General features: G+C 44.2%; 1 protein-coding gene across 5 annotated transcripts in view; it reads right to left on the bottom strand.

Annotated features, from left to right (window-relative positions):
• Positions 1–22,504, bottom strand: part of PTPN3 (protein tyrosine phosphatase non-receptor type 3) — a 524,536-nt gene that overhangs the window by 247,895 nt on the left and 254,137 nt on the right. For all 5 annotated transcript variants that reach the window (XM_083188292.1, XM_083188290.1, XM_083188291.1 and 2 more), the window contains one exon: positions 18,822–18,885. In XM_083188292.1, coding sequence (XP_083044418.1) covers positions 18,822–18,885 — 64 coding nt within the window. The remainder of the gene's footprint in view (positions 1–18,821; positions 18,886–22,504) is intronic.

Here is a 22,504-nt window from a genome sequence, read left to right as displayed (position 1 = left end):
AGCGGCACGTGCACAGTTAAACAGAGCTTCTGGCAGGCTGCCAAGTTTCTGAGACAGAGTGTGCGCGCGCGGCAGCGCCATGAAACTACACAAGTACCGCATTCATTTTTTATCTGTTGTCAATATTTTTTTTTATTTAAATTGTTGTCACTTACTATTAAATGTAATAGATAGTGCGGCGTACACCTTTTTCTTCTTGTTTCCTGCCTCTCTCTCCCGCCTGTCTGTCCCTGCTGTCACTCTGCCTATCTCTGTTGTCGCTTCCTGTCCCTATGTTCCAGCTGTCACCCTACCTGTCATCTCATTCTCTGTCCTTGTCATCACTCTCCCTCTCCCTGCTGGTCCTTATTCTGTCTCAGCTGTCCCTCACTCTGCCACTATGTCTCTGATTTCACTCTGCCTGTCCCCACTGTCACTCTCTCTGTCCATACTTTCACTCTTTATGTTCCTATGTCTGTGCTGCTGCTGTCCCTATGTCCCTGCTGTCACTCTCTTTGTCCCTATGTCCATGCTGACCCTTTGTCCCTGCTGTCACCATCTCTGTCCCTGAATTTTGGCTAATACTGTGTGGCGTAATGTGTATTTTGGCTCATTCTGTGTGGCATAATATGAATATTGATTCATTCTGTGTAATGCAACCCATACACGGTCCGTTTTCTCCAGCTCCGTTTAGTACTATGCGATGCGCGCTCCCGCGCATCACATAGTACGGTACAAAAAGTATGTGCTGCACATACTTTTTGTACTAGGTACACATCGCATCGGATCACAGTGCATGCACAAGGCATGCACTAGGGATGCGATCCGATGCGATGCGTGCTACTGTAATTAAGTGCCGAACGGATCCGTTAAACGGACCGTGTATGGGCACCTTAAGGGTCATTAGAGCTAGAAAGTAAAAGGGATTCTACTATTGTGGTGCATAATGTGTATATAGGGTATATGGTGTGGACAAACCCATTGTCCAGGGTGTGCACACATAAGGCACACCCAAAATTGCAGCCTTCAATTTTTTCATACCCCCTTTCAAAATTTTCACTTCGACCACTGTGGTGAGAGATAAAGAACCAACCAACTATCTGCAATTTTTTTAAACACAGCCAATAACATAGTAGTTATTAGCATAGTAGTAGTAGTAGTAGCTGGCTGGCTGGTTCTTTTTCTCAGTCCACTATCTCTCTCTAAGGCTTTGTACATATAGCCCTAAGTGTAATAAGGACCACATTACATTTCTATATGTGATCAGTATCCTGTATATAGCTCTAACCTCACACACTCATGCATTCTTTTTTACAGTAATATGGGTGTGGAATGATGGCCCGACAGTCACTGCACCGACATTGGAATCCCAACTGATTAAATGCCTGACAGTCGGAATCCCAACTGACAGGGGCTATACTCTCTCGTGGGGGTCCACGACTCCCATAGAAGGAGAATGCAACTTGGGTGAGCACAGCCAGCTACGAAGCCCGCAGCGTGGTGAACTCACCGAGCCTGCAAGAGGCTTCATTGAATTTGCCACCCTGTCGGAGTACCAGCATAGGCGTGCGCACGGGGGGTGCCGGGGGTGCACAGGCACCTCCTAATGGCACCCCCCACGCGATTGCACGCAAAATGTAGCACAGTTAGCCAGCGGTGGTCAGGACAGTTACTTGCCTGCCGCCGCCGCCCGCTGCCGATCTCCAGCCTGGAAGCGCTGGCCGGGACGTGGGCTGAGCATCTCAGTGAGCTCCGTTCACATTAGCCCCCGGCCCCGCCTCTATAAACATCACATACAGACGTGGTGCTGTCGCACCGCAGACCCGTCCTCCTGCCCGCGCTCCCGACCTACTGCCCGCGCTCCCGCCGTCCTCCTGCTGCCTGAGAGAGCAAGCCCAGCAGCAGCAGCACGCGACCTGGGCTGGCAGCAGAGGCAGTGAATGATGATCCACCACCACCACGAATAGGAGCCAGCCAGCGTGAGTGACCTGGCTGCCTGCAGTGTTCCTCCTAGGAGGAAGCAAGCTAGGTTAGGTTTTTAGTCATACGTGAAAAATTAGCAATTAACCCCCTGAGATGTCGGCTTTGCTGGGGCAGGACAAACCTACTAGGGCAGGTTTGTCCTGCCCCAGCAAAACACACCACAGATATTAGGATGCTTCCGCTCACCTCCTCTCACCTCCCCCCCTCACCTCCCCTCCCCCCCCCTCACCTCCCCTAGCTCACCTCCTCTCCCCTCCTGGGTTAGTACGCCAAAGCTAGCTCGGTGATAGACACGCCCAGTGGGCGGTGATAGACACGCCCAGTGGGTGGTGATAGACACGCCCAGTGGGCGGTGATAGAAATGCCCCTCCAATTGTGCACCTACTAATAAAATGGGCTGTGCACGCCTATGAGTACCAGCGATTGGAATTCCAATGTTTGTATACTGACTGTCAGAATACAGACTGACTGGATGCCATACAACACCCCAGTAATATCAAGAAGACAACCCAACAGTCGTAAACAGTTAAGCCAAGTCAGCTATTTTACAGCTATTTAGAGCACACGCAAAACCCAGACACAATTGTTTTTAACATTATTTACCATCCTACAGTAGTTTTATTATTAAGTATCCTATCAGAGACTATGATTATTTATTGTATCAAACTAACCTTTGCTCAACAAGTACTATCAGTGCTTAAAGTATTGTGCTTGCATTATCATGCTTTGAACATTCATGTGGCTGCAGCATAACCATTGTTAACTACCGTCAGATAAATGGAGTATACAAACTATGAGTCCGGTGTGTATGGGGCTTTTGCAAAATAGAGTCAATGGTTACAAATGCTGTAATCAATGATAAAGTGAAAGCTTAAGTATGTGCACTAGGTCAATTTGCTTACATTATTTGTGTTGGACTACAAGTGTACAACACACTGCAATTCAGAGCCGGCCCTAGCCTAAATGATGCCCTAGGCAAGATTTTGGCTGGTGCCCCCTAGCACCGCCACTAGTTCCGCCTCTGACACTGCTCCCCTTTCCCAGCACCATCAACCCTCATCATAGCAGTCATCATTTTGGTGCTCCTACCTGCAATATTTTAAATAGAAACAGTGCACACATTTGGTGCGCAGCCCAAATAGGGGTGCGTTCTTGCTGGGAAGGGGCATGGCCACACAATTTTACCCCAAATTCAAATTATGCCACACAGTAGTGCAACTTTATTCACATTATATCATGTGAGAGTGTCCCTTATTCATGTTACATCACATTGTAGTACCACTTTACCTTATATACATTACTCATCAAATTATACCCTTAGAAAAAAATCCTGAGAAAATATTGTATTTTAACCACCTCCATGGCCACACTGCAACCCAGCACAAAGCAGTGTGTGCTGGGCAGAGGAGAAGAGCTGCAGCTGCTGCTGTCACTTAAGGGGAGGGGGCCCAGGGCCCCCACTGGGCCCTCCCATCAGGCTTTGGCCTGGGTAATTTGTACCCCCTACCCCTTTCTCTCGGCACCCCTGATAATACCACACAGTAATGCCCCTTACACATGACACACATTATTTATGTCCTTATAACCGTAATGCCCCTTACACATTATGCCAACCTTTATTAATGCCCTTCATACACATGACACACATAATGCCCCTTACACATATGTTTCACATTATTAATGCCCTTATACACATGACACACAAAATGCCCATTACACATGTCGCACATTATTAATGCCCTTATACACATGACACACATAATGCTTGTTACACATATGTCGCACATTATTAATGCATTTATACATGACACACATAATGCCCCTTACACATATGCCGAACACTATTGCACAACCAACCCACCCGCAGACCGCACAGCCGCTAATACTGTGACCTCTGCCTCTGCTTGGATTCAGATGTTTCCTCATACATCTTGTCTCAATAGGCCATGCAGCTCCTGGCCCTTCTGCTAACGTTGGGTGCCTTTTTTGCTGAAAATTCGTCTTATTTGCATTGTTATGACCAGCACACACAAGGAGCTTCCGATGATTAAAATGATATGCGGCATGCCTATATTTTGTGTGCGACTGTGGCTGTACCTGCATACGGAATGCTATGTTACAGTGATTTCCATGAATACACTATTTCATATGCAGATACAGCCTCACTCACACAGAATATAGGCATGCTGCATATCATTTTAATCAGCAGAAGCTGCTGATGCCCCTAGGAATTCCAAATGCCCTAGGCAATTGCCTAGTGTGCCTATGCCTAAGGCCGGCCCTGCTGCAATTATATAAACCAAGTCCTTAGAAAAACTAACAATTCACATTTTCCATACTAACTAGCAGGGGTGCATTTTAAAGATCCACAGGAGAACTGAAGAACTGTTTGGTGTCCTGAGGACCAAGTTTGAGAAACATGTTTATAAACAGCTTTGTGAAACTCATAATGGGAGATTCAGCATGAGAAATTTCAAAGATTTAGGCGACTTTAGGGGAATAAAAAAAAAGTCTTCAAATTTTAATAATGGGTTGGAATAAAGGGGAGTGTCATCTTCTTCAGGTCTGCAGACAGGGGGGGGGGGGGGGGTCTGTGGGGTCTGGAGTCTCGGGCCCTGACAGAGAAGGGGGCCCAGACTTGGTCCTACAACTATAAATATTAAATAGCTCCTTACCCGCTATCTCTGCCCCTGATTTCTGTCCCTGTGGTGTGTCCATTCTGTCCCTGTGGTGTGAGCCAGACTCTTCTCTGGTCTCGGACAGCAGGGGCTGCTGGGACATGTCGTTTTTTTTTTTCTGCAGCAAGGATCTCCCTGTCAGCCCTTCAACACAGTGAGTACTTATATATATATATATATATATATATATATATATATATATATAGGAGACAGGCAAGGGCGTCACTCGGAGACTTGTTTCTTGCAGAAAAAACTTAGCTTTATTGCATGGGTGAAACCGACACCAGTGTTTCGAGCGTGTCGCTCATCCTCAGGGTAAGTTTTTTCTGCAAGAAACAAGTCTCCGAGTGACGCCCTTGCCTGTCTCCTATCTGATGCACATATTGGTTCTGGGAAGGCACCGGAGCGAGCTGCATTACTAATGCGATTGGAGTGCCGGATCTTCTATCTCTGTCTATATATATATATATATATATATATATATATATATATTCTTGTTCAGGCTGATGTCTGCTGCTCCTCTCTCTCTCTCAATTTCACCTGTCTCTCTTCTGTTTCTCACTCTTTGTTACACACTCACCAATTTCCCCTTTTCATCCTCTCTCACCCTCCCTCTTCCATTTCCACCTATTCCCTTCACACACACACACACACACACACACACACACACACACACACACACCACACACATACATACATACATATAGGGGGGCACTGCCTTTTTTGACAGTCCCGGCCCCATACTTTCTGATGGCAGCCCTGATCTTCTTAGTCTATAATAGAAACAAAAATAATGTAAAAAAATGGCATAGGTCCCCCCACGAGCATGACCAGCCCCGGGCTCTCTGAGCTAGTCCTAGTTTCTTGAATACCAGGGGAAAAAAATTAAATAATGTCCCCCCTAAATTCAAGAAATGAGCACTGGGCTCTTGAGCCAGGCCTGGTTCCCAAAATATGGGAGACAAAATGAGTAGGGGTCCCCAGTATTTTGTGGACCATCCCCAGGCTCTACTAGCAGGGGGTGTAATGCCATAGCCAGAGGACACGCTTGACAGCATCCCATGGCCAAAGCATTACCCTCCCTAACTAGTTAGCCTGGGCCTGGAGTTTTTGGGAAGGTGGGGACAACCCAAATAAAGGGGTCCCCCCTCTCCAGGGCACCCGAGGCCTGGGCTGAAGCCCAGGGCAATCCCCTCCTCCCCTTGGCGGTCGGTGCAGGGTTGATAGCTGCCCCACATGCTGGTACTTGGGAAAACCACGGGTACCAGCATGTGGTACATTAAAGGCCTCCCAGTACCTATACCCCCCCCCCCCTGTAATGAAAATATTAAAATAAAAACACAAATGAAGGTTTTAAAAAAATTTGAATATTATTTTTTCAAGAAGTGCTGCGAGTGGGGGAGGGGGGGGTCAGGTGTTCCGCGGGTGGGGGAGGTCAGATGTGCCGCGGGTGGGTGGGTGAGGGGGTGGAGGGTGCCGCATTGCCTGCTCAGAAGGCGCTGCTCATCTGCCCGGGCCACACATATGGGAGATGAGCAGGAGCTTCTGAGTGACTGCTCTTAGTTATCTGACCGAGCTTTTCTGAATCTTGGGCAGATTTATATTGCTGTGTCGTCTATACACACAATGATTTACATGCATTTTCAGGCATTTTCTAAATGATTTATTAAAATCGCTCAGAAAATGCCTGAATGTTGTCCTGTGTGTGGGGCCCAAAAGTGTGTTGCAGTTATAAACAATAGCACTAAAAGACTAAATGGGTGTACACATGGTGTTATTTTGGCAGGTGATTATGATAACTAGCCTAGAAGTTTAGCCAAAAGCTCACAATGTGCCTGTGGGCAATAGCTAAAGGGGTGTACACACGAGACAGTCCTGGCAATTTGGACTGAGCCTCACGTCTAATCAAGATGTAGTAAAGTCAGAGAGGGCTAACTACATCTTGCAGCACCGGGATCCATGACCAAATACACAAATATAGCAAATACATCAAAACAAAAATGTCTTGCCTGCACAGTCTAATTGGCCTGGCTATAGTGACACTGCAAGGCCACACATCACTATCACCTGCTGTGTACACATGGGACGATTATAGCTAACCTTCTAGGTGATTTTTATGATCTAGTCAAACAAAAACGCCTGTAAGATTCACCCCGTTTGTACTAAGCAATTTTTGTGTCAGTAAAGGCCCATACACATTTCATGATTTTCAGCTGAAAATCTGTCAAAGCAGCCGTTTTGAGTGATTTTCAGCTAAAAATTGCCTAGTGTGTGTGGCCCAGAGATTGCATACTAGCAATGATGCCCGCTCCTGCATCATCGCTAGGAAAGTGGGCCCACTGACGAAGTCTGAATGACGAAATGCGTTTGGGGCGTGGCTGCGTGATGCAATTGTGATCCTGCCCGGCCATGTCTTCTGGCTGCCTGTATGGCGGAGAGTGTTCCCGGTGCACAGCGCTGTTCGTGGAGGACGGCTTGTGTGGTGTGAGGAAAGCCTACATACGGTGCCATGGTTGATATAAAAACCTTGTGGTATTCTAGCCCACAGCAGATGAAATATTCGGTACAAGTATTATCCTCTGGGACAATTTTTGTGATTCTTGTTTTTAAAGTATATTAAAGAAAATTATTACACTATGAGGTGCCCCCTCTGTTTTCCTTTTTTTGCAGACATCTAATACCGTTGGGACACAGGTTAATACATTGGGGAGCGACGGTCTATTACTTTTGACCAAGTGTGGATGTCCTGGATGCAAAGTTTTTCAGAGATTTTTTTTTTCTAAGAGAGATATTAGCACGGAGTGCTGAGGACTGCATGGTTTGAGCGCACCTATAATACTTGATTGGTTTATATATATATATATATATATATATATATATATATATATACACCCCAAATACCGGCACTCCTGATAGTAAACAGCGGTACAGGTGCCTCATCCAAACAATAGATATATACGTCCAGTAAGCGGGTAAATAATGTAATAAATAATGTAAACGACACCAAGGTATCAGTCAACGTTTCAGGGATCTGGTCCCTTTTATCAAGACATGAATAATGTTGTACAATACAGGTTTATATAACACGACATACTTACAAACATGTGCACCCCTCACCAAACACGCTCCGTCCTGGAGTCAGGTGACGTCATCTCTGTGCATCAGTGCCGATGGCCTGGCATCACAGGGGGGCGTGCTCTCACCAGCGTCTACAGTTGCCATAGAGATGGCCATAGAGTATCCATGAAGCCTGTCCTCACTGTCTGTTGTTTCTTGACCCGTAAACCCAGGAACTATCGGTGCACAGGCTGCGCTACCTGCATTACTATGGAAATTGGAGATACCTTCAGACATCCCGCATCAGGCAAAATCTTTAAAATCAAGTACCCCCTAACTTGCACCAGCCGATATGTAGTATATCAGATCCGGTGCCCCTGCAGATTGCTATATATAAGAAAGACGACCAGACAGCTGAAAGAAAGAATAGCATTACACCGCTCACACATACGGGCAGCATTAGAAGGAAAACCGATTGACCAGCCGGTCGCCAGGCATTACAGAGACCATCATCATTCCATCTCAAACATTAAATATAAAATGATTGATTGGGTACCACCGAATCGGAGAGGAGGCGACAGAGGAAAAATCTCACTGCAGATCCATCCTTTCGGATTAAATGAATTATTGTCATTCACTACCTTTCTTTAATGTAGTGGTGATTCGTTCATTATTTCTTTAATATAGTCTCTATTGTCCGTTTATTATTTCATCTCCAGCCATGACAGTTTACAGCCATTTAATATTAGGTTTAAGTCACTCGGCACAGTTTGTGAGAGCCTTAGCGATCAGTGTTGCTGCTTTACTGTAGCACTCGCCAATGAGCCTTACAGTCCCCAGCTTAATAGTAGGCACTAAGTCAGAGACCGTTCTATCTGTCCAACATGGATTTACTATGTATGTTTCTTTATTTATTCACAGTCTTAAGGTTGCCTCCATTAAATTGGTCCCCATCCTGTATGGTACAGTCTGGCCTGCGATCAGCCGGCGGCACAAACAACAGACAGTGAGGACAGGCTTCTTGAATACACCCTCATCTCTATGGCATCTCCGTAGATGCTGGTGAGAGCACGCCCCCTGTGATGCCAGGACGTCGGCGCAGATGGCGTCACCTGACTCCAGGATGGAGCGTGTTTGGTGAGGGGTGCACATGTTTGTAAGTATGTCGTGTTATATAAACCTGTATTGTACAACAGTATTCATGTCTTGATAAAAGGGATCCCTGAAACGTTGACTGAGACCTTGGTGTCGTTTACATTATTGCTCATCAGAGTGTCACCGGCTTGCTGGACGTATGTATGTATATATAGGTATATATAGGTATATATATATATATATATATATATATATATATATATATATATATATATATATATTACCAAGGATCTTACAAGTGAATATTGTGCGGAGCTGAAAAACATCTTGAACATAGCTTTACATGATAAATATATTGATCAAGAACTGATGATTGCATTGATACCCCCTTATCCAGTCACCCCAGTCATATAAATTATCCCTAAAGTACATAAATCCATCAGGAAGACCTATCGTCGCAGCAAGAGACTCATTATTTCAACCTTCAGCAGTATATTTGGACGCTATACTACAAACATTCATCCGGAAGCATTGCAGAAACTTGCTGGACACTTCAACATTATTACAAAAATGTCCCTGGTCCTGGTGGGGTACATTTGTCCACTGCCACCAATGCGGATTCAGCAAGGTTAGCCCCCCAAAGGGGTATTATCTTGCTCATCATTCCCGATGGTTATATCCAAAGGTTACCTCTGATTGCAGCCACAATCCAATCCAGCAAGGACAGTCTTCTTTCTTTTATATTTTATATTCTTCATTTATATTCATCATCCAATCCTTCAACCAATCATCCAATCTTTCAACCAATCATTCAATCCTCCAAATCAATCCTCCAATCCTTCAACCAATCATCCAATCTTTCAACCAATCAATCAATCCTTCAATCCTCCAATCAATCTTCCAAACCTTCAACCAATCATCCAATCTTTCAACCAATCATTCAATCTCCCAATCATTCAACCAATCATCCAATCCTCCAAACCAATCATCCAATCTTTCAACCAATCATCGAATCGTTCAACCAATCTTCCAAATTTCCAATAAACCATCCAATCTTCCAATTGTTTCTTCAATCTTCATTCCAACATCCAATATTTCAAGCATCCGATCAACTCCCTACTTCTCCATTTATTCTTCAATTCTTCAAGCAATATTACAATACTCTTTCAAGTATCAAGCATCATCATATTCTGCAATAACTTATTGGACAATTTACTTTTATATTTGCATAATCTACAGTATATCATTTGTGCCATCAGTATCACTTGTTTGCAATATCTTTATTAAACCAATTTCATTTTATTCTATTGTTTCACTCCCTTCTGTCGTGGATGCAACATCCTTATATTAAAGCACCCAGCCTCCATTACACTACAGCTAGTGCTTCTAAGAGCGTGACACAATCATTCCATATGTGGATGGAATTAGATCTTTGGAACACTTCCTGGTATTACAGGAGGATTATCAGGGACCTGAAATCTCCTTCATACTTACATTATTCAAATTTATTTTGTCTCACAATTGTTTTATACATGATGGGAAGTACTGGTTACAAACCAATGGTTGTTCAATGGGATCGAATGCAGCACCGGCTTATGCCAATATCTTTATGTTTTATTCTGAACAACAGATCTTTTTTGAACATAGTGATATAGCAGCTAATATAGCCCTGTTTTTTAGATACATTGATGACCTCCTCATTGTTTGGAGAGGTCCGGTTACCCCATTCATCAAACACATTGATAACCATAACAAAAGTGCTAGTCCTGTTAAATTTACCATAACTTGTGACAAGTCTGATTCATTTTCTTGATGTAGCCAATCGACTTGAAAATGGTAGAATCAGTACCTCCCTTTTTCAGAAGGAGACTGATCGCAATAACGTGTTAAACCATTCTAGCTGTCACCCCGGTAAACTTATACAGGGACTCCCTTATTCACAAATGATAAGAATAAAACGGATAGTGTCTGATCCACTGGAGGCAGAGTCCCAAATTAATACTTTGATTTAAAAGTTCCTACAAAGGGGTTATAAGAAAAAGGACCTGGAGGCCTCTAAAACTAGAGCTATGTTAGTCCCAAGGGAACAACTTCTCATTAGCAAAACCAGGGAGTCCGCAAATACTTACATCACCTGGGTTACTAAATACTACACGGCCAGTAACACCATTAATAACATTTCTCAAAAATGAAGGCCTATAGTACAATTAGACAGGGAAATTAATATCTCTGATACTAGGCTAATGCCTTGCTATTTTCGTGGACCAAACATGCGTGATTTGCTGGTGAGAGCAGATATCATCAACTATAGGTCTCCTAAACCAGCTATCAGAGGATGTATTAGGTGCACCTGCACTGTATGCTGTTTCATGATTCCTGGCAACAAATTTTATCATCCACATTTAGGAGCGAAGTTCAAAATTAGACATACATTAAGCTGCAAATCAAAATTCGTTGTCAATCAGCTCATATGCCCATGTGGGCTTACATATATTGGAAAAACGGAGAGGACTTTTAAGGAGCGGATGACAGCTCGTATGTCCTCAATCCGTTTAGCCCTTGATAGGGGTTAAAAATGAGCTTCCTGTCCCTAAACATTTTGTTGCCACGAGACACACATTACCATCACTGAAATATCGCATGATTGACCATGTGCCACCCAATATAAGGGGTGGCAACAGAGGTCTTAAATTACTACAGTGCGAGACACGGTGGATTCACCGCCTTGACACTATTGCTCCCAAGGGCCTTAATGAACATCTTGGGATTACATGCATGACTCGTAAATTACCTGTTATATGTAATAGGACTTATATAGATGTTGTGATCTTCCAGCCTTTTATGCTTGTTCGTCTTTTCCAGCACTCTTATTCCTGAGTACACCATGATTGAGACTGTATCTTTCTCTACTGTGTCACATCGGACACACATATCTTTTACATTTATACTGCAGTCTTCTAATGATGTAGACCAGAGGTGGGGAATCTCAGGCCCAGGGGCCGTATGCGGCCCCCGTAGCCAGTCTGAGTGTCCCTCCTACTCACCCGGCGGTAAGAGATATTTTTACATATGGCCGCCGAAGTATTTTTCCACCATACAATTGGCCCTTGGCACAAAAAAGGTTCCCCGCCCCTGATGTAGATGGATATATACGATATGCCTTTAATTCCAGTGTAACGATACAGACGGCTTTTAAGAAGTTTGTAGTTTGTACATGTTTGTTATGACAATGCCCTGATTGTTTACAGTTGTTATGGTGATGGTGGCACACAGCATCAGGTCCTGTGACCCTGAGGGATGACCTCAATCCACATGCGCCCCGGGGATCTGGAACGCAGATGGCGGCGTCTGAGCACTGGTGTATAAAGGTATGTTTGTATGCTTTCTTTCTTGTTGCCTGATGAAAATGTCACAGTAAAGACATGGAAACATTGCTTACTAAACTGGTGTACAGTATATTCTTATATATTCTTACTCTGCCGTGAGTGCCGCACCCCTACCTGCAATTACAATTACTTTGTGAATGCACCGGATGATATAACGTAAGTGGATACAGAGGAGTGCCGGTCCTAGTTATACATATATATATTTATATAAATATAAATATATGCCACGCGCCGCCGTGGCTTAGCACATTGGGTACAGTACTCACCAGTCCATGCCTGCCAACTGCTGGCGTGTGACCGCTGGGGTCCTGGTCAGGTAGGCAGTGGTGGTCTTGTGCAGCTGTGAGCAGCAAGCATGGATTCTAACAGAGGTGTGGCAGTCTGGCTGTCAGGAGGCCGGCACTGGAGTACGGTGCCGCCATCTTGCTTGAGGGCAAAAGCAGTGTTGGCCAGGTTAGGGCATCTCCTCCAATTCTGTCCAGTTGGCCTATGGCAGTCCTTCCCTTGGTATAAAGGGGAGCTGCCTAGTTCCATCTGTGTCAGTACAACTTGTTTCCTTAGCCTGCAAGCAAGGGGAAATTCCTGTCCATCCTAATGCCTATGCACTGCACTCTCCAGCTGGTTGTCCCTGCTGGCCTCTGATTCCATTGCTACAGTCTCAGGTGAGCCACACACATCAGTTGCCTTCCTTCCTGGAAATCCCTTGGCTTCTCTTCATACCCTGCTGGTCTCTGATTCCATTGCTGCAGTCTCCGTTGAACCACACACATCAATCATCTTCCTTCCTGGAAATCCCTTGGCTCATCTTCAGACCCTGCTGTCCAATCTCCAATCATCCAATCTCCAATCATCCAATCCTCAATCTTCCAATCATCCAATTCTCAATCATCCAATAATTCAATCCCCAATCGTCCAATCTTCAATCTTCCAATCTTCAATCATCCAATCTTCACTTCGTTCAGTCATCAATCATCCAAGCATCCAATCTTCCAAGGATCCAATCTTCAGGTATTCTATGTAATTTAACTCAAGTGTCTAAATCATTGTTTATACAAAGGACTGCAATCCTGATTATCTTCTTTTACAAAGACTGTCATCTTGTTTACTACTTTCAGTGCAAATACTGTTATTGTGTTTATTGCCATATACCAGAGACTCTTGTCTTATTATTATTCATTTATTCAAGAAGTTGCAAGAAGGGTAGTTTAGCATGACAGTGTAACAATAAATGTACAAAGTCAATTTCTGGAGGTGTGTTCAGGCTAGGGGCGACGTCCCGCTACCTAGCCTCTTACACTATCTGTGTCGTGGTGCAGCTGGCTCCAATTAGTCCAGTTGCTAACCTGAAAAAAAGGGTGGATTTGCCTCTCCTAATCTCCTGTATTCGGTGGTGTGGCCGGCGGCATTGTTCAGGAGCACTGCAACTGCAGTGTCCTTCTGCCGGTGAAAGAGTGTGTGCCTGGCTCCACAAGCTCTAGCTGGGACGCGACTTCCGGGTATTGGGTCTCACAAGACCGCGTCTTTCCCCGGAGTGACGTCACCGGAGTGCAAATGCTCTAAACTCGCTGCGGAGGTGACTTTGCCTGGGAATGAGATGCTTGAAGTGTTCTGTTATGGTGGGGTGATATCTCACAACACGTTTCAGCCTAAGGGGCCTTTTTCAAGGATATGGGTGCAAGTCCTTGGACCGGGATTTATGCTTGTGGGGCGTGTCCTGGTGTAGAGTCCGTCTCTGATTGGTCCAGGGGGTGTGTTTGGTATAATGAGTTAAATGTGTAAATCACCTGAATAAACAGTCTGTATTGCCTGGTTGTGTGAGTTGAAAGTTAACAGTGCTGTATATATGGTGGACATTGTTGTCTAAGTATAGATGATGTTTCATGGATGTTGGTGTCCCCCTCTAGGGAACTATCCACTAGAGCAAATGTATTTAAAAGAAGTATTTAAGAAAGAATGTTTAGGTTGCCAGTGGTCATTGTATGACATTATAAGCATAAAGGAGTGTTAATATGGTAGGTCCGGTGTGTTGGTTGAATAATTGTCAGTTTGAGATAGTGTAATTTTAAAAAGCTAACCCAGGTATCCATTGTGGAAAATGATGTTTAACCCTCTGGGTGCCAGTATTTTGAGTGTAAAAATCCAGAAGAGTTCCATTTTGTTTAGTGTGTCTAGGTGTTACCCCCTCTCCAGTTTCTCTTGGGAATTTCTATGGCCATGAAAAAGATCTTTGGGATTGCTATTGTGTGCATTTTTGTAGTGTAGGGAGACGCTGTGATTTTCATAGCCAATACAGATGTTCCTGGTGTGTTCATAGATTCTCTTTTTGAGGGGGCGTGTTGTTCTACCTATGTATTCTAGCCCGCAGGGGAATCTCAGGATGTAAATGATACCTATATGTTCACAATATATCTGTTGTTTTGAACGTCTGTCCCTTGGTGGTGGAAGTCCATGATTGTAAATGTTTTGTGTTTTTTTTTGCTCATATTATTACAACCTGTACATCTCCCACAGTAGTGGAAGCCTTTATTATGTCCTAGTGTTGTTTGTGCGAGTGAGCTCCCAGGTCGAAGGACCACATACGCAGCGGAAGTCAGGGGGACTGGGGTTGAACCGAGTTCCACCACCACTAATGGTGAGGCGAACATTTTAACACATTGGCCATGCACAAGCTTTGCTTGCCCACGCTGCGGGCTCGGTGGCTCGCTACGCTCGCCACGCTATTTAAAATCAACTCCATGCCAACATGGATAGTGGGGGTATGAACTAACCATGTTGGCATGGAGTTAAGTTACTTTTTTTGACATATTTCGTGGCGAGCGTAGAACCCGGAAGTAGCATGGCGCCATGAAACTACACAAGTACCCACAATTCTCACTGAAAAGCATTCTAGTTTGCAGGGGGATGCCAAAAACCCTACCACTTGCCCGATCTCTGCCTAACGGGGGAGGGGAGGGGGAGTAATTATTCAACCCCTATTGAATAGGGGTCTCTTACCATTTCTCATTGGCGGCTCCAGCTTCTCAGTAGACCTGTAATACTCTTGCATTCACATGAGTATCTCTCCCCCAGTGCCAAATTGCCCACCTTGCTCTTCTGGCACATGCTCCCAGCATAAGTAATGCAAAACTGTTTTTCAGACCAATTCATGTTTAAATAAACAACCACAATTAAAGACAATAAACAGAAGTGTATAAAATACTGTACCTAATAACAGAGAGTAATGCATTGTTTACTGAACTTACTGTAGCATTCAGTAAAGAGTTGGACATTAGAAGACACAGAGGTGCACTTTTCTATTAAGGGCAAATAAAAGGGATTTACCCTGATTTTTTGCCCCAAGTTTTTTTGGTCACTTCAATCACAGAGTATCCTCTCTCTAAAAAAAAAAAACACCTTCGGGTGAAAACACACAATACAGTATTCACGATTGTGACTTTGAAAACGGGTCAGTTATCAGAGACTTTTTTCTCCTACCAAAGTCAGAAACTTTGCAATAGGACAAGCTCGTTATTTTTTTTTTTCATGCTAAAGTATATTAATGAACCACTCTAAGGCGTCCTGACATAATTTTAACTAGATTGGAGCTTCCTCATTCGTTTCGTTATTTTCATCTACAAAGCAAAACTTTAGGTGTCTTGCCTAGACAGAAGATATTGACTTAGAGCAAAACAATTTTGCACAATTCTTATTCAGGTCAAGTCACAACTTTTTCACACTAACCGATTTTGAATATCTCAATTTCAACTTTTTTACTCCACCATAATACACATGTAGAGATGTGTGCTAAGCTATTTTCTAAGTAGGTTTGTTAAGCAAAAAAATACAGGGTAATGGTTCAGAATGCAAATTAACCATCTATCCACCATTCTGTTTACACAAAGAGATTTGCATTCACTGCTAAGCAATTTGACTAGATTTTTGACTGCATGCACTGACTTAGTTAGCAGGTGATAACATAATCGCTTGGGGTATACAAACGGAGAGATCTGTGATTACTTCCTAAACAATCTATACAGAATGCTTAGAAAAGAGCACAAAATCGCTCTGTGTGTGTGCCCCTAAGGGGGTACACATGGGCGAATGCAGTGGCCGCTGATATAGATTCAATATTGGCAGCCATCAGACCCAGCTGTGTGCTGGCATTGGCTGGCAGGCAGGGAGGGAGGGATGGTGTGCAGTTGCCATGCTGCATTGAGCAGCATAGCCTTGTTCCAAGATAGTAGAAATAGACTGTGCTGCACAGTCTATTTCTACTTTGGACTGGATCAGGGGCTGGCTGGCAACTTTTAGCCTGGGGGGCAAGTCCAGAGCACTGGCCCAGAGGCACATCATTAAATGGAGGTTTTTCGTTTTAAAAATATGTATGAATAAAAATCTTGGGGGAGTATTTATTAATTGGAAATGTAGCCTGTAGGTACTAAAAAGGGGGTGGTTCTGGATGTCAACGGCCCCTAGCAGCAGGGGGGCCATGTTAATAATAAGTTATGCTGCAGAAGTGGACACCCTGTAAGGCTTGTTATGCATGCTGTCACTCACTGAGCGGAGCACGACAGCCGCACACAAGCAAGATTCTCTGACTATGATACGGCGCCTATGTGCGGCAGCACGGCCATATCAGTTTGCTTTCTAGCTCATTTTGAACCTGCAGAGCTTCTGTAGCCCTGCAGGACACAGAGGGATGTTGATGAATCACATGACTGCCGCAAACAGTCAGAGACTCAGAATGCAGCCGTGGCTGCATCAGGGCAATACACTGGACCACCAGGACCATTGTTAGTATTTAAGGCAGCCCGCAGAGCCAGCCCTAACCAAACTGATGCCATTGGCAAGAGTTTGGCTGGTGCCACCTATCACAGACATTAGTTCTAACTGTAACCCAGCACCCCTCTCCCAGGAGCATAGATCACTTGGGCAACCAGCAGCACACCTTACCCCTCAACTGTAGAAATCCCAGCTAGTGCATTGGTGCCCTCACCCTCCAAATTTTAAATAGGGATGGTGCGCTCCGAAGATGTGCGGGTAAAAAAGGTGTTCGGCCATACAACAGTTTGCAAATCAAATTACTCTACACAGTAATGCAATTTTATTCACATATCAAACAATAATTTCTCTTATTCACATAACACCCCTCTATTGCTCCTTATTCACTTTACACTGCACCGCATTAGTCTCAATGGGGAAAAAAAGGCACAATTGCCCCCACGGGGATTAAAAAATAATGCACATAAGTTTAACACGAAAATAAACACATTGGCACCATAAGAAAAAAAAAGTTACACTACCCCTTCTTCACAGGAAAAAAATAGAGGGACAAGGAGGGCAATGAGGAGCGGAGACTGGGACCATGTGGTGGGGTAACATCTGCCAGGCAGTGTGGTAAGAAACATGGGGTGTGAGGGCTACAGAACAACAGGGATAATCAGGAGGGGTAGCAGCTACAGGGGAGAGCAGGGAGACACAGAGGGGTGAGAGTCACATAAAAACAGGGATAATGAGGAGGGGTGGCAGCTACAGGTTGTGCAGGGAGACACATTAGGGGGACAGAGACACTCAAAGGGCAGAGAATAAGAGAAGGAGCAACTGCCACAAGGCAGGACTGGAAGGCACATGGAGTTGAGACACTAAAAGGACAGGGGCTAGGAGGAGGGGTGGCATCTGCCAGGTTGTGCAGGGACAGGGACACTTGAAGGTCAGGGGCTATGAGGAGGGGTGGCAGCCACAGGGTGGTGTAAGAGACACTGGGGAAAGATGACTGCAAGGACAGCTGCCTATAACGGTGCATTCACTCACTGAGTGCGCGGGGGACTTACTTGGTGAAAGCAGAAAGACCAAAAAGCAGGACTGAGGAGCCGAAGTCAAAGGGCAGGGTTGTGAGCTGAGGAGATGTTAGTTCCTTCCTCCCGTCTGCACGTCTTTTAGGAAGCAGATTGGAGTGAAGCAGGAGTCAGGACCCCCGACGACAGCTACTGGGAACAAAGGCCCATGGGAAAAGGGACTACTGCTCATGTGTAGCAGCCCTGCTCAGCCTCCGGCGGTCATCTTTAAATCTCCCCGCTGCCCTCACTGATGCCACAGGCAGCTTCTGATTCTGCAGGTGAACTATGTGATCAGAGCTATGTGTTCCGATCGCTATAGCCAGCCTAAAGATGTGCCTCCACCGGCCCACAGCACTATTGGATGAAGCAGCCCGGGGGGCACATGGCACCCTGCCCCCCCCCCCCCCCCCGGCCCAGCCCGCCCCTGGACTGAATGCAGCAAAACACGGTTCAATTTGCACAAATTTGCTATCCATTTCGGCTATATAGCCAAATTGCACTGTGTGTACATAGCTTTAATTTGACAATAATTTAAGGCAGCAATCAGTTATAAGGGAAAAACAGTTGAAATTGCTGCAGTTTAGTCATCTCTGAATTTATTAGATAACCCGAAGATGCCTGCAATTAGTCCATCAACTGCTATCTATCACTTTATCGAGTCCCCATCATATAATATTTTTACTGGGAAAACTGTATTTGGCAATGTCCACAAAAAAAAAGTTATAACCCATGCTGATTCAAAGCACTATTCTGTACCATATGCTAATACAGTGGGTCTTGTCACATCATCTCTAGACCTGTATGTTGGGAGCTTTAATATTACTTACATGTTTCTGGCGTTGCTGAATGAAAAACTTTTTTCTTTTGAAAGAGATTTTCAGAATGTTTACCCTAGATGGGAAATAAAAATAATTAAACCTGTAGAAAGAGGTAAGCATTGGTAATCGCCTATAGTCACATTGGAAATCATTTAAACAAATCAAAAGCACTTTTGGGAGTTTTTATCTGTGGATATAAGACCTGATTTGAGGATGGACGCAAATGCCATGCTGCATGCAAGCAGAATTGTATTTTCATCCGATCTCCAGTAGGAGCATGCAGGAGACATTTCAGTAGAAGAGCAATCTCCTGTATGTTGTTGCTATTCCAGCACTGCAATGATGTTGCAAGCTGGTATCCAACATCGCAATCACATAGCTGACCAGCTGAAAAGCTGCAGTGAAATATGAGGCCTGGAAGTCGGCATGGTGACAAACATACCTGTTCGCCTATTCAAGAAATTTGGGTGACACAGCCTTATTTCTGGAAATGCAGGCCTCTCCCTCCCCTTCCAACCCCTGGGTCATTCCGTGTCAAATCAATGCACTCATTTTACCTCAACAGAACAGATTTTGTTAACATTTGGTATATGGAAGAATATATTTAGTATAAGAAAAATACAACATTTTATTTTAATATCTCATGCTGTTTCCATATTATGGCATTGTAAAGTTTAAAAAAAATCTGTCAAGATGGGGGTGTGGCCTAACCGGCAACCGAGGTGGATAGAGGACACAGGAGCTCCAGCTCAAGCTTTTTTCCATGCGCTGCTCTAGCCGCTCACCTCTGTAGGTTGCGGCCGGCGCATCATCCCCGTGTGTCTCACTCTTGCTGGGTCGGGACCTGCAGTGTGTCATCCCCATGTGTCACCCATGTGCTGGACCGGGACCTGCAGCTTGAGCTGCCGCAGGACAGTGCAGCCACTCTCTTTCTTAGTGGCCACCTGCAAGCGGGACTCCTGTTGGGGACAGAGATACCAGAGCCTTTTTTTTATACCGAGGAGGAAGAGAGAAGGAAGCGGATGGCGGCCATCCTGGCTGCAGAAAAGCGAGGGAAAGCAGGGGTGCTGTTCATACTGTGAAATATTATTTTTGGACTGTGGACACTACACTGCGGATAAGACTGTTGCTGTCTCTCGGAGACCAAGGAACCCGACTAGCAGATAATAAGGCTGTAGCCCAGTAGAATTGCTGGCGTGGAAGTATTGGAAGGGGAATAGACAGAGGTCCGGCCCCCATTTTGAAGTCGGGGGCTAAAAGGTTTTTCCCCCCAAAGGGTGAAAAAGTGGTGTTTACACAAGAAATAGTTAACTATAAACACAAAATCTGACCATAACACTTATAAATTGTCACAACGCTGACTCTGCCTTATGGGAGTTACCACTATAACAACAACTCCACAGATTCCACTTCAGTTTGCTGGATATAATGTGACTAATTAAATAGTTCTACAAACACCCATGTCCATTTCTATCAATACTTAAATATATAGTACTTCACGCAATTAACAAAGAGATTTAATAATCAGTTCTATATTCATTGTCTGTTGGCTTTCAGTACTCAATATCTGTGTAAGAGTATTCTTCTATTGGCCCAGTATGGTGCCCACAAGCCAAAAGACACCACCCCATACTTCCGCTTGCCAATGAAACACATACTCTTTGAGCCAGCTAAATATGTCTGTAACATTGGCACCTACACTGACGACATCCCAGGGCTTCTCTATACTGGCGGGCACAGGGGTAGATCTCGACTCTGTGGCACCTCTTACGGTCAAAACTTTATGCCAGGTCTTGACGTGTTCAAAACTGAGCTTACGCAAGTCCTTACTACTACTTTGTGAAGTTAAGGTAGAGGTTTCTGCATTGGGATCCTAAGATGATCAATTGGAAAAAAAGAGGATGAGTTTAACAAGTCTCATAGTGAAATAAAGACGGCTCAGGATCGCCAGCAACAAAAGCAATATGTATTGGCAACTAAAATGATGGATATGGAAGATCGCTCTAGAACAGGCATGTCCAACGTTGGCCCTCCAGATGTTGTGAAACTACACATCTCAGCATGCTTTGCCACAGTTTTACTATTAGAGAATGAATACTAAAACTATTGCAAAGCATGCTGGGATGTGTAGTTTCAAAACATCTGGAGGGCCAACGTTGGACATGCCAGCTCTAGAAGGAATAACACAAAGATTGAAGGTATTCCAGATTCCATCTCAAATTCAGAGCTCAAGGACTATGTTATGTCTCTCTTCCGTAATATTCTATGGAAGATAGAGAACTCCTCTTGGATAGAGTACACTGCTTACCCAGACCTAAGAGCGTCTCAAGGTCCCTACCACGGGGTACACTGACATGGGTACAACTTTCACTACAAAAGATTGTATACTCCAAACAGTCCACAACATGGGCCCCTCGGATACCTTGGGGGGATTATAGCTGCTCCCAGATCTCTCAGCGGCTACTATATCTAAAAGGAGACATTTAGCCTCTGTAACTGCAGCTTTATGGGATCAGGAGATTCGATATACAGTAAGTGGGTCTTCCTGGTTAAGCTCATCACAACTTATGAGAGTTCATCATATGTGATCTCTGATCTAGCAGCAGGTATAAAGCTCTTGGCCGAAGGGGATATCTCTGTTAAAATCCCAAATTCACTGAATAAACTACCCTTCTCACAGGGGGAGAGGTCTATAACTTGAAAGGCTCAATAAGGAGGTATATTAAGTTGTTTACATTTTTTCTTTTCCCGCACAGAGATACCTAAGTGGATGTCTATGGCCTGACATTTGCTGTGTCCTACACACTGTCGGATATTTTTTTTCTCTGTTCTTTTCTCTTTTTTGGCGGTCCCTAATGGGACCTATTAGGGGCCTACTGTATAATATCTATTTTGGAAGAGTGTATAGCCTGGTTGAAGAGTAGTAGTAGTAGTATTAGTAGTAGATTATATGCCTATATGTTGATTAATTTTATATTAAATATATTCCAGGCTTTTCATATATTTAGGTCCCATCTCTAATAATAGGACATTAGCTATTTCTATATCTTTACATCTTCAAGTCTTTTTATATACAAAAAGGATTTTAGGAGGGCAGCGCTCTACTGTTGGTATTGATCACCAATAATACACAAATAGGATATATTTTACTCGTTGTCGATCTCGGACAACTTCTTATCCACAGTTATTTCATACGATCACATGCAAATAGAATGGAAAACAAAAACAAATATAGTGTAGTAGTCCCAAACACACACAGTCTCTGTAAGTATGGGAATCCCATGGGACCATAAGGACTGGACACTTTCTTCTATATTACAAGTGTGGAGTTGGTGGATCTTCGTTAACCTTGTGCATCAACGGATATTCAGAATGCTTACACTCTGCTTACATGAAAAAGGGTTAGTACCCCAGGTATAAAGGTTTCTTTTTCCAGAATCATTCTGTATCAATGTGATCAACAATGCTTACTTGGCCCTTACGTGTAAAGAGATGGTGGTACTCGCATCAAGCTTTCTTTAAATAAACGTCTCTCAGTCCAATTTCATTCAGTAAAAAAGGTTTTTCTTTTATTATAAAATCACATAAAACACCGGTGCCAGATGTAATACACAGCCAGAGAACCTAAAAGTGGCCAGATGGAAACCCGGGAAGCTCACTCACAATTTGCTGGCATGCAGGGCAACCCGGTA

This window comes from Crinia signifera, chromosome 5, assembly GCF_055691185.1.
Source record: "Crinia signifera chromosome 5, ASM5569118v1, whole genome shotgun sequence".
In the NCBI taxonomy this organism is placed as follows: Eukaryota; Metazoa; Chordata; class Amphibia; order Anura; family Myobatrachidae; genus Crinia; species Crinia signifera.
Note: the sequence above shows the minus strand (reverse complement) of the source record. Positions and strands in the feature narration are given on the sequence as shown.